Source organism: Episyrphus balteatus, chromosome 1, assembly GCF_945859705.1.
Source record: "Episyrphus balteatus chromosome 1, idEpiBalt1.1, whole genome shotgun sequence".
Lineage (NCBI taxonomy): Eukaryota > Metazoa > Arthropoda > Insecta > Diptera > Syrphidae > Episyrphus > Episyrphus balteatus.
The window spans coordinates 130,666,556-130,678,834 of NC_079134.1; the positions used below are offsets into that span (position 1 = coordinate 130,666,556).

Genomic DNA, 12,279 nt, shown 5'->3' on the forward strand with positions numbered 1-12,279 from the left:
AAAAAAAAAAAAACAACGAAAAAAGTGCAAATTTTTTGACCCCTCTGTATGAAAAAATAGAGTTGCATATACAATTATTTTTTTTATATCATTCAATGTCATTCGATGTCCATATCAAAATTTTTCACCAAAATCACTTTGAAAATTCACTTTTTTTTTTAAATCGAAAAAAAAAAATTCGTGTGTACCCAACAAATAGCCGTTTATTTATTTGTGAGGTGGAGCTATTCATGGGAAAGGAATGCAACAATCAACAAAATTCGCATTTTCAGCCAGAAATAGACAAGAGTTTCACTCAAGTTCTTTCTGTTATTATTCATATATTTTTAAAACTCTTATAGTTTGATTTCCTTTAAGTATGAACTTTAAGTTCTGGGGGGGGGGGGGGGGCACGTGCCCCCGTGCCCCCCCCCCCCCCCCTGGATCCGCCTATGTCAGTATTTATATATAATACTGGATTTTGATTTTGTGCAGCAAAAAAAAAGGAAGAAACAACCAATTTGAAAATTGGATTTCAAAACAGATCTTTTTAGGAAATGATTTTAACAGCCCTACGATTCCTCCCAAAGCCATGTTTTAAGTACCTACTTGATTTTGAAAACAAAGATTTTCTTGAGTAGGTATATTTTTTATTTCCCCCAAGTAACAAGTTAAATATTTGAATTTAATATAATTTCGTTTTATTTTTATTTACTTTTTATTTTCCAATATTTATTTAGATAAAAGTAAAAAAAAATAAATATATCTTATTATTCGTATACTAACTCTCTGAATTTATTTCTTCTTTTTTTTCGTTTTTCTTTCTTTTATTTTATTTCGAAAAAAAAACAAAAAAAAAACAAATTCAATTCCTGCCATAGAAGCACGTGCCGAAATATCGGGACCACCAATCCGATACTTAACACCTGGATCAACGCTGCGCCTGCAATGTCGTGTTGTTCAAAATACTGTAGCATCAGAATATATATTTTGGTATCACGACAACCGAATGATAAATTATGACATCGACAGAGGAATAAACGTTTCAACGGAAGCAGGTAAATTCAACTAATATAATCTCACACATACACATTTTTTATGTATATGTATGTACAGGAAATCAATTCCCATTTTTTTTTCACTCTGATCCTTTTAATGCATGTTCTTAGGCATCCTTCATATTCCTATGCAAAATATCATTCACAGCTTCCTAGCACGAACCTAATCTAATCCTGTATATAGATTTCATTTTGAATCAAAAATATTTTACTCATATTTTTTTCTTTTCTGATTTAATTTTTTTTTATTTTTAGATTTTCAATCTTCGGAGCTTACTATACTGAAAACCAGACGAGAGCATTCTGGTAATTTCACCTGCGTAGCTAGCAACACCCAGCCTGCCAGTGTACTGGTTCATATTTTTAAAGGTATGTATCTTTATACTGTACTATGTGTTTGATTAAATATTAGAATTTAAGACCCCTCGAAAATTATATTCAATATCAATTATTTAGGAATTTTTTGCAAAATCTGTTGAAAAAATGTGAGAAATATTTTTTGCATAAAATATTAGATATCATCCATGCAATACTTTTGATTGTATCATATGCATTAAGAGGAAGCGTCAATTTATGGAGAAGTTTTCAATTTGTTTCAAAAAGTGACTGAACATAAAAAATATTGAATCATTGAAACCATTTTTAGGTGCCCCAATGAGTCTTCTAAGGCCGTAGACTTTTAATGCACACACATCTGCGTTTGCGTTTTCTTTTTTTCTCTCGAACTATAACTTTTTTGTTTTTTTGAAGTGAAAACTTCTTTAGTATCGTAGTGATTTGAAACAAGATGAAACGAAAACGCGACACGACTTCAACTTGTTATAACTTTTTTGTTTGAATAGATAGATGAATGAAATTTGTACTGTAGATAGGTAATTAAATAAATTATAATTGTACAAAATTTCAATTAATTTTATATTCAAAATTCGGAGATAACGGTAAAAAGATGTTCTTTTCCAACACACGTTATATCTTTTGATCTAGTGCACATAAAAATTTGATTTAACTTTAATACGCATGCTGATAACATAACCTTTTATTTGATATATCACACATAACGGTACGTACTCTAAAAGTTACACAATCTTAAATTGAAAAAATTGAAAAATAAATCAAAACACCACTGTGGAGATCTGTTGCCGATGACCTGCCACCAGTGGTGTAGGAGTAGGAAGTACCGTAATCTCAGTTTGAAATTTCGACATGGTTGGCTTTAAAAAATTCTTACTTCTTTTGTAAACATCATAGAAATATGATTGAAGCATCATAAAAAAGGTGAAATAATAAGCTCTCAGATGATATAAGATTTTATTATACGTTGTCATATAGAGGTGATGGATTAAAAATAAAGGTAGATTTTTTTCGATTTTTTTTTTTTTTTTGCAAGAAAAATGATTTGTTAAGGTTTCACTTCTGCCACACATGATTTTTTTTTTTCCTTTTTGATTTACTACCTTTTAAAAGATTGGATACAAAAAATGGTTTAAAAACAAAATTAGTTTTAATAATATTTTTAGAAATTGATTGCGAACTTACAATTTTACAGGTTTTCCATAGCCAATATCGAAAAAAAAAAAACGATTCAATTATAATACCTTAATGTGAGTTCAGGTGTTATTACTTAAAAAAAAAAAAAAACTGAAACCCAGCCAGCCAACCACTGGGGTTGATATCCTTGGGTTACTGGTCAAGTGCTTAGTGCTTTATCATTAGACCAACTTATTATTGCAAAAACGTCTCTTCATTTCAAAATTTAATGTAAAATTGAAAATACTTAATGTATTGATGTTAAGCAAAGCAGTAATTCTTTTTCTTTAATAACACTAGTTTTCAAAAATATAAACATTTTTTGGACACAAAGTGCTGTTCTACTTTTCGTATTGATTCAAGCCCAGAAAACTCGAAAAAATCTAATCTAAAAAAAAGGAGATATGATTTTTTCAAAGTTTTTTGTCGTTGTTTTTTCAAAGCACATTTAGGGCCATTTTGTTCACTATTGCTCAACTTCTAGCAAACTCGCAAGTTGACGAACTTGAGAGTTGACTTCAACTCGTGAGAGTTAAAACAAAAGTTGAGAATTTATTTTGTTCACTTTTTTTTCTCAACTCTCGAGTTTATAAAACAAAAAAGTTTTTTAACTTTCAGTTTTAAAAATATCCCTAATATATTTGTGACAGTTAAAACAATTACTGAAATTTTGCTATGCAAAATCTCAAGTTTGCTTGCCCAACTTCTACTTTTTTTAGGAAGTTAAGAAAACTGGAAGTTGATAAACTCTCGAGTTGAAAATCAAAAGTTGAAAACGTCAACTTTGAGTGGACAAAAGCAAATTCGAAAGTTGAACTTACAGTGAACAAAATGGCCCTTAGTAGTCGGACTTTATCTTGAGTTATAAAATATCAATTTGAACGTTTTGAAGAACCGGCACCTGAAAGCTGAATAAATAAGCCAGAAACACTAGATTAACGTTTCTGGATAACCATAGATGTTTAAGTGCAATGTATCAGAACATTTATAAAAAAGTCGATTTTTTAAAGGAATTAAAAAAAAAAAAATGTGTTACTCAAAGAGGAAATCAAAATCTTTCGAATCCTCATAGTTTTAAATTTTGCATTTTGGCAAAGATGAAAAGATACTTTTCTTCAAGATCTATGGATAAGTTATAAAAATATGACCATTTTTATAACGATCAATATTTTCAACTCTTTCTGTTACTTTTTGAGTTTTTGTCTATAACTTGAAAAGCAAGCCGAGTTTTAAAGAAATTTTTAAAATTAAAATATCCTATCGACATGTATCCTTTTCAAAATTTTTAAAATTAAAATATTAAAAACAACTTAAGAAAAACTACTATTCAAAAAATAGCAAACACAATATTTTTGTTGCTTTTACTAAATACCTATTTTTATGCTTTCAGCATTTAATTATACTGAAAATGTAAAGAAGAAAAAAAGATACTTTACATAATGGTCTCAAAAATCTAATACTGCTAAAATTGGGTTTAATATGGAATTTGAGAATCTAGTGTTTCTGAACCAATTTTCTTCAACACCTTCAATTTGAATTAATTTCAAGAGCAAGTCTAGCTTTTTATAAAAGTTCTTTAATTAACAAACTTCTCCCTTTTCAATATAAATTTTTAGCTAAAAAAAAAACACAATACTGGTCTAGAAAAACTATGTAAATAATTTTTCATTTAACACACATATAGTCAAATCAAATGTTTTAGCTCTAAAACACTGGTCGGCAACAAAAATGGAGCTTGAACCAAACCATAATTTTCTAAAGGACTTTAGTGTGATGATTCCGAATCTGAAGTCAAAATTTCACTGGCACGTCAAGTTTTCGAAATATTTAAATATTAACAGGTCAAAAACGCGTTTTTGTGGTACTTTTGGCGTTGAATTTCATCACCGTTAATTTTTTTTTTGCAAAACTACATATGCAATATTCAAAAGCCATATTTTATCGTCTTAAATACGTTTATTTTTATTTTCAAAATTATTTTTTTCCTAAAGATATTTGGTATAGACAGGTATGAAATCTCAAAATCTTGGTGGTAACTTATGGTTTTTGAAGCAGATTTGAATTAAATTTCAGTTTTCGAAACTCCTGATTCGGTTAAAAAAATAGCAAAATATTACGGAAAAATAATATTTTTAGATCAAATGTCAAAAAAAATTTCATTTAAAATTAGTTTTTGGAACTTTATAGCTAAAATTGTGATGAGCAGAGCTCAAAAACTAGATGTGATATAAAAAATATGTAAACTGTTTTGAATTCAGCACACTCAAGTTTATTAAAATCACCTTACAGAGTTCTTGCTCCCGACTTTTTTTGTTTTTTTTTTTGCAGACCAGTGTAATCAGTCTGGAAACATTGTAAAAGAAAATTGGTAAAAATTTTGAAAGTTATTTCTGCAGTGAGAGTAAAATAAAAAAAAAAAAACATTCAGAAAGTTATTTAAAATGTTTTTCCCAACAAAAAATAGTTTTTCATTTGTAACAATCTCTGATTTTCTTTTTGGATACTCACCACAACTAATTTTATTCAATAAAAAGCTAAAACCTTTGCCATCATAATATATTTTTTACTCCATGGATCCAAGAAGTTCATTATACTGTAAGCTTCTAGTGGTCAGAAGGAAAAAAAAAATACATTTTAAAATGCAATCCATATTTTTTTTTTCCATTTTCCTCCTTACCAACACTTAAATCGTGGAAAAAAAGAAAAACCACTACTGGTGGGAAAAAAAATTTTAACCGGAAATAATTACACCCCATTCGTTAAAAATAATAATTTATGAAAATTACATAAGAATGTGCCGTCGTAGGTGGATAACACTATAAGGGTAATTTTATTGTATTAAACCACTGTGCTGTGTGCCACAATGGCCACACATGAGCTGTTGGACAGGTTTTTTTTTTTTGTTGGTATTTTTTTTTTTTTTTATATACAAGGAGCATGTGTCAAGTACGAGTATGTTAACATTCATGCCTCCATGTGAAGAAACCACAAGCTATGTACATAGGTAGAAGGCTCTACTTACATATTTTTTTTATAGGAAATTCGAAAAAAAAAAATCCTTGGTGTGGTTTCCTTTTGATTTATCAGTCATAATATAAATTAAACCTCATTTATGTTGATTGAAAAAAAAAACTTATAAATACCAGAACATGATTTTTGCAGTTAAGTCGTTAGCGAGAAAATAAGAAATAAAGACAATTTTAAATTGGTGATTGTATAGGTTTCCTTCAGTTATTTTAACAAAGAAGTTTTTTAATGTCACCTTAAGAAATTGAGAAAAGTGCTCCAATAGTAGTAGGTACATGCTGCTGCAAACAAAAAAATTGGAATTTTTTTCTGAAAAAAAAAACAATTTTCGAAAACATTTTAGTGATTTATTTTTTTTGAAATTTCGGTCTCAGTTAGAAATTAAGTATTTTTCTACAAAATTTTTTTTTTTTTGAAAATTATTTACAATATGTTAACCAGAGACAACCTTGCCACCACGCAGAGCGTTTTTCTGAAAAAAAAGTATTTTAAACCTACCCATAAAATATACAATTCAAATGCAAAGAGAATAAAGTCGATTGCACTTACAGTTCATTAATTATAATAATAAGCGTAGGCACAAACGAAAATTAAAATTTTAAATAAACTAGCGAAAAAAACTAAAGGATACAAAAAATTACAAAATTTTGTATGTTTCTCAAGTATTTCCCTTAAAAATGGTCGTACTGGAATAAAACAAAAAAAAGGCAGTGTGTAAAGCCGGCTTACGGACGATGATTTTACGTGATAATGTCGTAAGAAAACAGGTTGTGTGCTTTTAAAATGAGTCAATTGAAGCGTATATTTATTATTTCAAACAATCATAATTTACAAGAAAAAGCTAAAAATAAATTACCGTTTTTTCTTTTCTCATTATATTATTTTTTACTTGCTGTATAGGGCAAGTATTGGTTTCGTGTAGAAAAAAAATTTGAGGTTTTAATCAAAACCAACATTACGATCATGGAGAAGATCAAAAAAGTGGTTTTCGTCATGCCGTCCGTCGGTCTGTGCGTCTGTGCGTCCGTGCGTCTGTGCGTCAATGCGTCCATCTGTACATCGAGCTAGGGCCTAAACGGATGGATGGATTTGCTTGAAACTTGGTACAGATGCTTTTTAGGTTATTCCCTAGGGCTGGTTTTTTTATTTTTTTAATATCTCCTTTTTAACGCATATCTCCCATATAACGTTTTCGAGGTATTGCAATTTTCTCGAAAACGGCTCTAACGATTTTGATTAAATTTGGTACACGTAATAGACTTATTGATTTTTACAAAACTGCATTTTTAGTTTTTCTAATGCGGAGAACGGAAATATGGCGTTGCCGTTTTTCAAAAATTGACGATGTTTTTTAAGATTCATGAGTCAATTTTATTCAAAATTTACAGACATCATAGGTATTGAAGTGTTAAATGTAAAAAAAAATTAAAAAAAAAGTTTTTCAAAAAATATTTTAAAAATTGAATTTTTTTAACTTTCGATTTTTTTTTTTGTTTTTATTTTTTTTTTCTCCACAAAATCTTAAATTTCCAATATAGATATTTAAGATAAAGATACTTTCAACTACAAGAGCAAGTACGTGCGACCCAGTCGTGCATTTTATTTTTAAATTTAGATCCAGCTTTTAAAATCTACAAGTAGACTAACATAAAAGTGCTTTAAACTGCAACGTGCGACCCCAGTCGTGCATTTTATTTTACTTTATACCATTAAAAAGCCAAATATTTCTTCTAAATAATAAAACCATTTTTAAATTTTTTACAATGAGCAAAAAGTATTAAAATAATTTAGTAACAACAATCATTTCTTATGAAAAAAGTAAAAAAATCGTTTCCATCACCCAAAAATTCATTTTTTTGATGTAACAATAACAACTTATAAAAAATTTTAACTCGATCAATTTTCATCAAAAAAAGCAAAAAAAAAACATATAATTTTATGTTCTCACGCTATTGAATCAATTTTTTTAGACAACCTATAACAAATGTTATATCATGTAAAAGCTTATAATTTCATCTTTCATTAAACGTTTTAATCTTATTTCTGCGATGCCTAGAAAAAAAATTAGAATTTTTTAAAGCCAACCATGTCGAAACTCCAAACTGAGATTACGGCACTTCCCACACTGGTGGCTGTTCATGATCAACAGATCTCCACAGGTGTTTTGAGGTATTTCGCAAGTTTTATAATTTAACATTGTGTAGCTTGTAGTGAATGTACAGTGAAATACCAAATGAAAGGTAACATCATCAGGATGCTCAATAAAGTTAAAACAAATTTGTATTTGCTTTAGATCAAAAGATAGAACCTGTTGAATAATAAAACTTTATTTTACCGTTATCTCAAAATTGTGACTACAAAATTGATTGAAATTTTGCACAGATATAGTCCTGTCTATTATCTATCTACAATATAAGTTTCATTTATTTAGCTGTTGAAGATAAAAATAAAAAAAGGTCAAAAAACTTAGGACCAAAAAACTTGTTTTCCCGTTATTCGGTCAAAAACCATTTTGAAATACCAAATTTTTGCGAACAGTCATAGACTATGTACATGTTCTATAAGCTTGAGATTTTTTGAATGCTACAAAAAATTTAAAAAAAATAAAAACTGACCCAAAAATACCCCAAAATAAGTAGGTGTTTTTCAAAAATTCATATTTCGAAACGCAGAGATTAAAAAAAAAATCCGTAATCGAACCCCTAAAATTTTTTTTATTATCTTTCGAATGACGTTTTTCAAATTGTCATACCTATAATCACTACTTTGTCAAAGGTCTACCTCATGTTTTAGTTTTAGAAACCATTTATAGCTTGGTTTTGAAATTTTTTAGAATTTTTTCAATACCATTGTCAGTCTTGCAATAAATTTATCTATTGATTAAAAAAAATTCAACTCTTTAAATTGTCGCGTTTAGAAAATAGCCAATCTTCTGAAATTTTGTTTTACCCCTATTAAAAGATAGAATTTTTTAAAATCCTTCAAATGTAGGTATTTAACTTTAAGTTATTATCTTTCAAATAAGCTATAGAAGATTTTTGTATCTCTAATAGTTTAGTTTTAATTTTTAATTTAAATTTTTGCCGCACTCCGAAAGTGCGAGAGTGGAACGGGAGAAATTGGCGTCACTTTTTTGTGGTGGCTGCCATGGCTCATCGATTTATAAGACGTTATCACGTCAAAAAATAATGAGTCAAAGAAGAATGAGTGAATTCTTAAAGAAAAGACAAATAAATAGGCTACATAAATGCCAATTACAAACAGTGTTATTTGAACTACCCATTACTTAACCCCCCCTCCTCCTGTTGCCATGTAAATGTAGCAAACAGTGGAATATTTTCTAGTCTATATACATTTTTTTTTTTTGTATTTTCATTAATAAAATAATATTCATCCAATATGATCTTAAATCCTCCATTTGCTCTTCTCCAATGTGGTAACGTCTACTATAAATGTACTCTCTCTAAAAATACACATATCCATCATAATAATACTCATCGCATTAAAAATTAAAATTAGACTTCCTGAGAATTCTGAAACCATTTCCAACTAAATACCAAAATGAAATGTATTTTCACCAAAATATAAATCAAGTTCAGCTTAAAATTGCCAAATCAAAATAATATACCAATTACATCAATCAACTTCTATTACCAATCAGTTTTTATAACTACCATCATCGACACTATCTCTATAAATAATCCTTCATCAAAAGCAAAATTACAATAATTTAGAATACATTAAATCCCTTTTATATATATATTTTATGTCGATATTTCCATATCCGCTACAACGAACTATATTTTTTTTTTTTTGTATTTTTGTCTCTTTTTCTCCTTCTCTAATATTAACCAAATCAATTTCATTTTAAATTCTAATCATTTATTTAAATTTTCATATCTTTTTCAGGTGATAACCCGGCGGCGATGTACCATGGTCATGTCGGATCGTCGACAAAATCATATCAAACCCATCTTCATAGTATAATGGCAATCATTTCCATTGGCTATAGTATATTCCTGGCATATATGCATCTGGAGGTTGTGTAATTGTAGAAATCCAACAACAACAAAAAACACATACATGAACACACACATAGTATTACAAACACAAAGTCGGATGGAATAGGAAAATATAAAAAAAAAAGATAAAACAGTCAAAATAAAATTAATATAGAATATTCTTTTGTATAATAAATAAAATTAATAAAAATTAGACAAAAACGAAAATAAAAATAGTTTAATTAATAAAAAAATTAATTAAGATAAGGATATTAATTTTAAGAATCAAAACTCAACTTTGTTTCATAGATTTCTTCTTTCTTATCCTTAAATTTATAGTAAGTGGGGTTCTAGATATTTATAAATAAAAAAAAAATATCTGCTATAGCTAATATATTTGAAATAAAAACAAATATTAAATATAAAATGCATTTGCACAGGGTGATACAAAAGTTATTGAATTTTTTAAATTTTTGTTTAAAATAAAAAATTATTTATTTAGTAAAAAAAAAATCTCTTATAATTTTGGATAAATCTTTTTTACCCCAAAAATAATTATACCTAAAATCCCATTCTTTATTTGTGATATTTATAATGATATTTCATAATCATCTGTGCAATGTAAATTAATGTAAATGTATATTTAAAAAATAAAAAATATAAAATAAACGTACTAGAAACTCAATAACCAAAAAAATTTTGTCAGTTAATTGGGAATAACCAGAAAAATAATTTTAAAATAAAAACGAATAAAAAATAAACAACCAAGGCATTTAAAAAAAAAATAAAAATAAACATTGTAAATTTGTTTCATTGTAAATAGGAAAAAATAAAATAAATAAAAATAAAGTTTAAAATTAGTGTTATCTATCATACTTAGGTATATTATATTCAAAAAAAAAATTTATTATAATATTTTTTATTCATCAATAAAACTAGTAAATCAAAAATAAAAAAAAAATTTATACGATTCAAATTTATTGTTTTTATTGTTAAGTTTTGTATGTACCAAAAAAAAAAAAAAAAAAAAAACATTAAAATCAAAAGAAATAAATAATTGAAAAACAAAATAACATTGTTTGCCAAAAAAATTCTTAAACAAAAATATCTGATAGCTAAGATAACAATCATACTAAACAACATATTTAATTTATAGTGACAAAAATTTTTTTTAATAACATTGTAAAATAAATTGAATACAAAATGAACGAAATAGAATCAAAATAAAAATTTATTTAATAACAACAAGAGCAAAAAAAAATAAAATCAAGGCAAACTTAGAAGGTAAATGAAATTTGGTTTTGTTTTTTATATTAATATTTTTATTAATTTTTTTCTTTTGTTAAAATATTTTATGTAAATATTTTTATACAATATTATAATGAAATAATAAAAAAAAAAAAACAAAAAAAAAATAGTTTATTATATAAATCATAATTATAAGAAAGAACAAAATAAAAATTATGAGAAGAAAATCAATTTAGAAAAGTGTTTTATTTCAAGAGATAATTTGGAAGAAATTTTTCAAAGTGCAATGGGCACAAGGGACTGATTGGCAAAAAAAATCAGCAATAACAGTTAGAAAAGTGAAGTATCATACGACTGACTGACAAACAGCGAATTTTAACGACGCACAAGCGGTATTTTGGTCTTAACCTAGCCAAAATTATTTGGGCACTTTTTCCACATCAAATAGGTAACAAATGACAAAAAAGTTATTCGGAAGGAAAAATTTACATTCTGCTGGTACAGTAAAAGTCACTTAAGTGCTTACCAACCTACCTCTCCATTATAGACGGGAGAAAAAAATATTAAAAATCATAAAATGCACGTACAATCCTGTGTTAAAACTTTTCTTAAAGCTAGTAATTTATTCTTTATTTAATTTTTTGACTCAAGTTGTTTCATTAAAATATTTTTTGTGAAATTATGTTTTAAAGATGAAATTTAGAAAAAAAAATGTTTCGTTTTTTAATTGATTTTGTATAAAATTTTGCAATATTATGGACATATTTATACCATTATTTAAATGACCTGGTAGTTTTTAGTCAAATACTACATTCTAATAAATATTAAAGTTCCAAAGAATTGAAAAAACTGAAACTGAAACATACATTTTTTTCCTGGAAACCCAGTTTGTAGGTCTATTGGAGCCAAATTGACCAAGTTATGAGTAGGTATTTTAATAATTTCAAAACTACTGCACAGATTCTTTTGAAAATTGTAACACTATTTCTTTCCATATTTTTAAAGGTATCAGTGGAGAAATTTTCTTAAAAACATAATATTTTCATATCTATAAGTAGAGGTCGCTTTTGAGGAGTTTTTTTTCCAAGGGGTCTTTATTTTCGGGGGTGCAAACTTGGGCAAACCTTTCAACCCCACAGTATGAAAAATAGAGTTGTATGCAATTTAATTCTTTTTAGAATACCATTCATACCTTGAATGTCGATGTCCATATCAAAATTTTTCACCAAATTCACTTTGAAGTTAAAAAAAAAATTGGAAAATTCACTTTTTTATTAAATCGAAAAAAATTCGTGTTTACTCAACAAATAGTCGTTTATTTGTGGGGTGGAGCTTTTCATGGAAAAGGGATGCAGCAACAAACAATAAAATTCGCATTTAAAGCCAGAAATAGACAAGAGTTTCACTCAAGTTCTTTCTGTTACTATTCATATACAACT

The 12,279-nt window shown here is 27.2% G+C and overlaps 1 protein-coding gene across 3 annotated transcripts in view; it reads left to right on the forward strand.

Moving 5' to 3' along the window:
* LOC129907556 (uncharacterized) overlaps nucleotides 1-9,963 on the forward strand; it is a 242,264-nt gene extending 232,301 nt beyond the window's left edge. Inside the window, exons 5-7 of one of the 3 annotated variants that reach the window (XM_055983837.1) lie at nucleotides 861-1,037; nucleotides 1,293-1,406; nucleotides 9,501-9,957. In XM_055983837.1, the coding sequence (XP_055839812.1) occupies nucleotides 861-1,037; nucleotides 1,293-1,406; nucleotides 9,501-9,640 (431 nt within the window). In that variant the 3' untranslated portion in view covers nucleotides 9,641-9,957. Of the gene's footprint in view, nucleotides 1-860; nucleotides 1,038-1,292; nucleotides 1,407-9,500 lie in introns of all 3 variants that reach the window. The other 2 variants (XM_055983836.1, XM_055983835.1) reach the window with 2 other exon arrangements.
* Nucleotides 9,964-12,279: the final 2,316 nt, after the last annotated feature.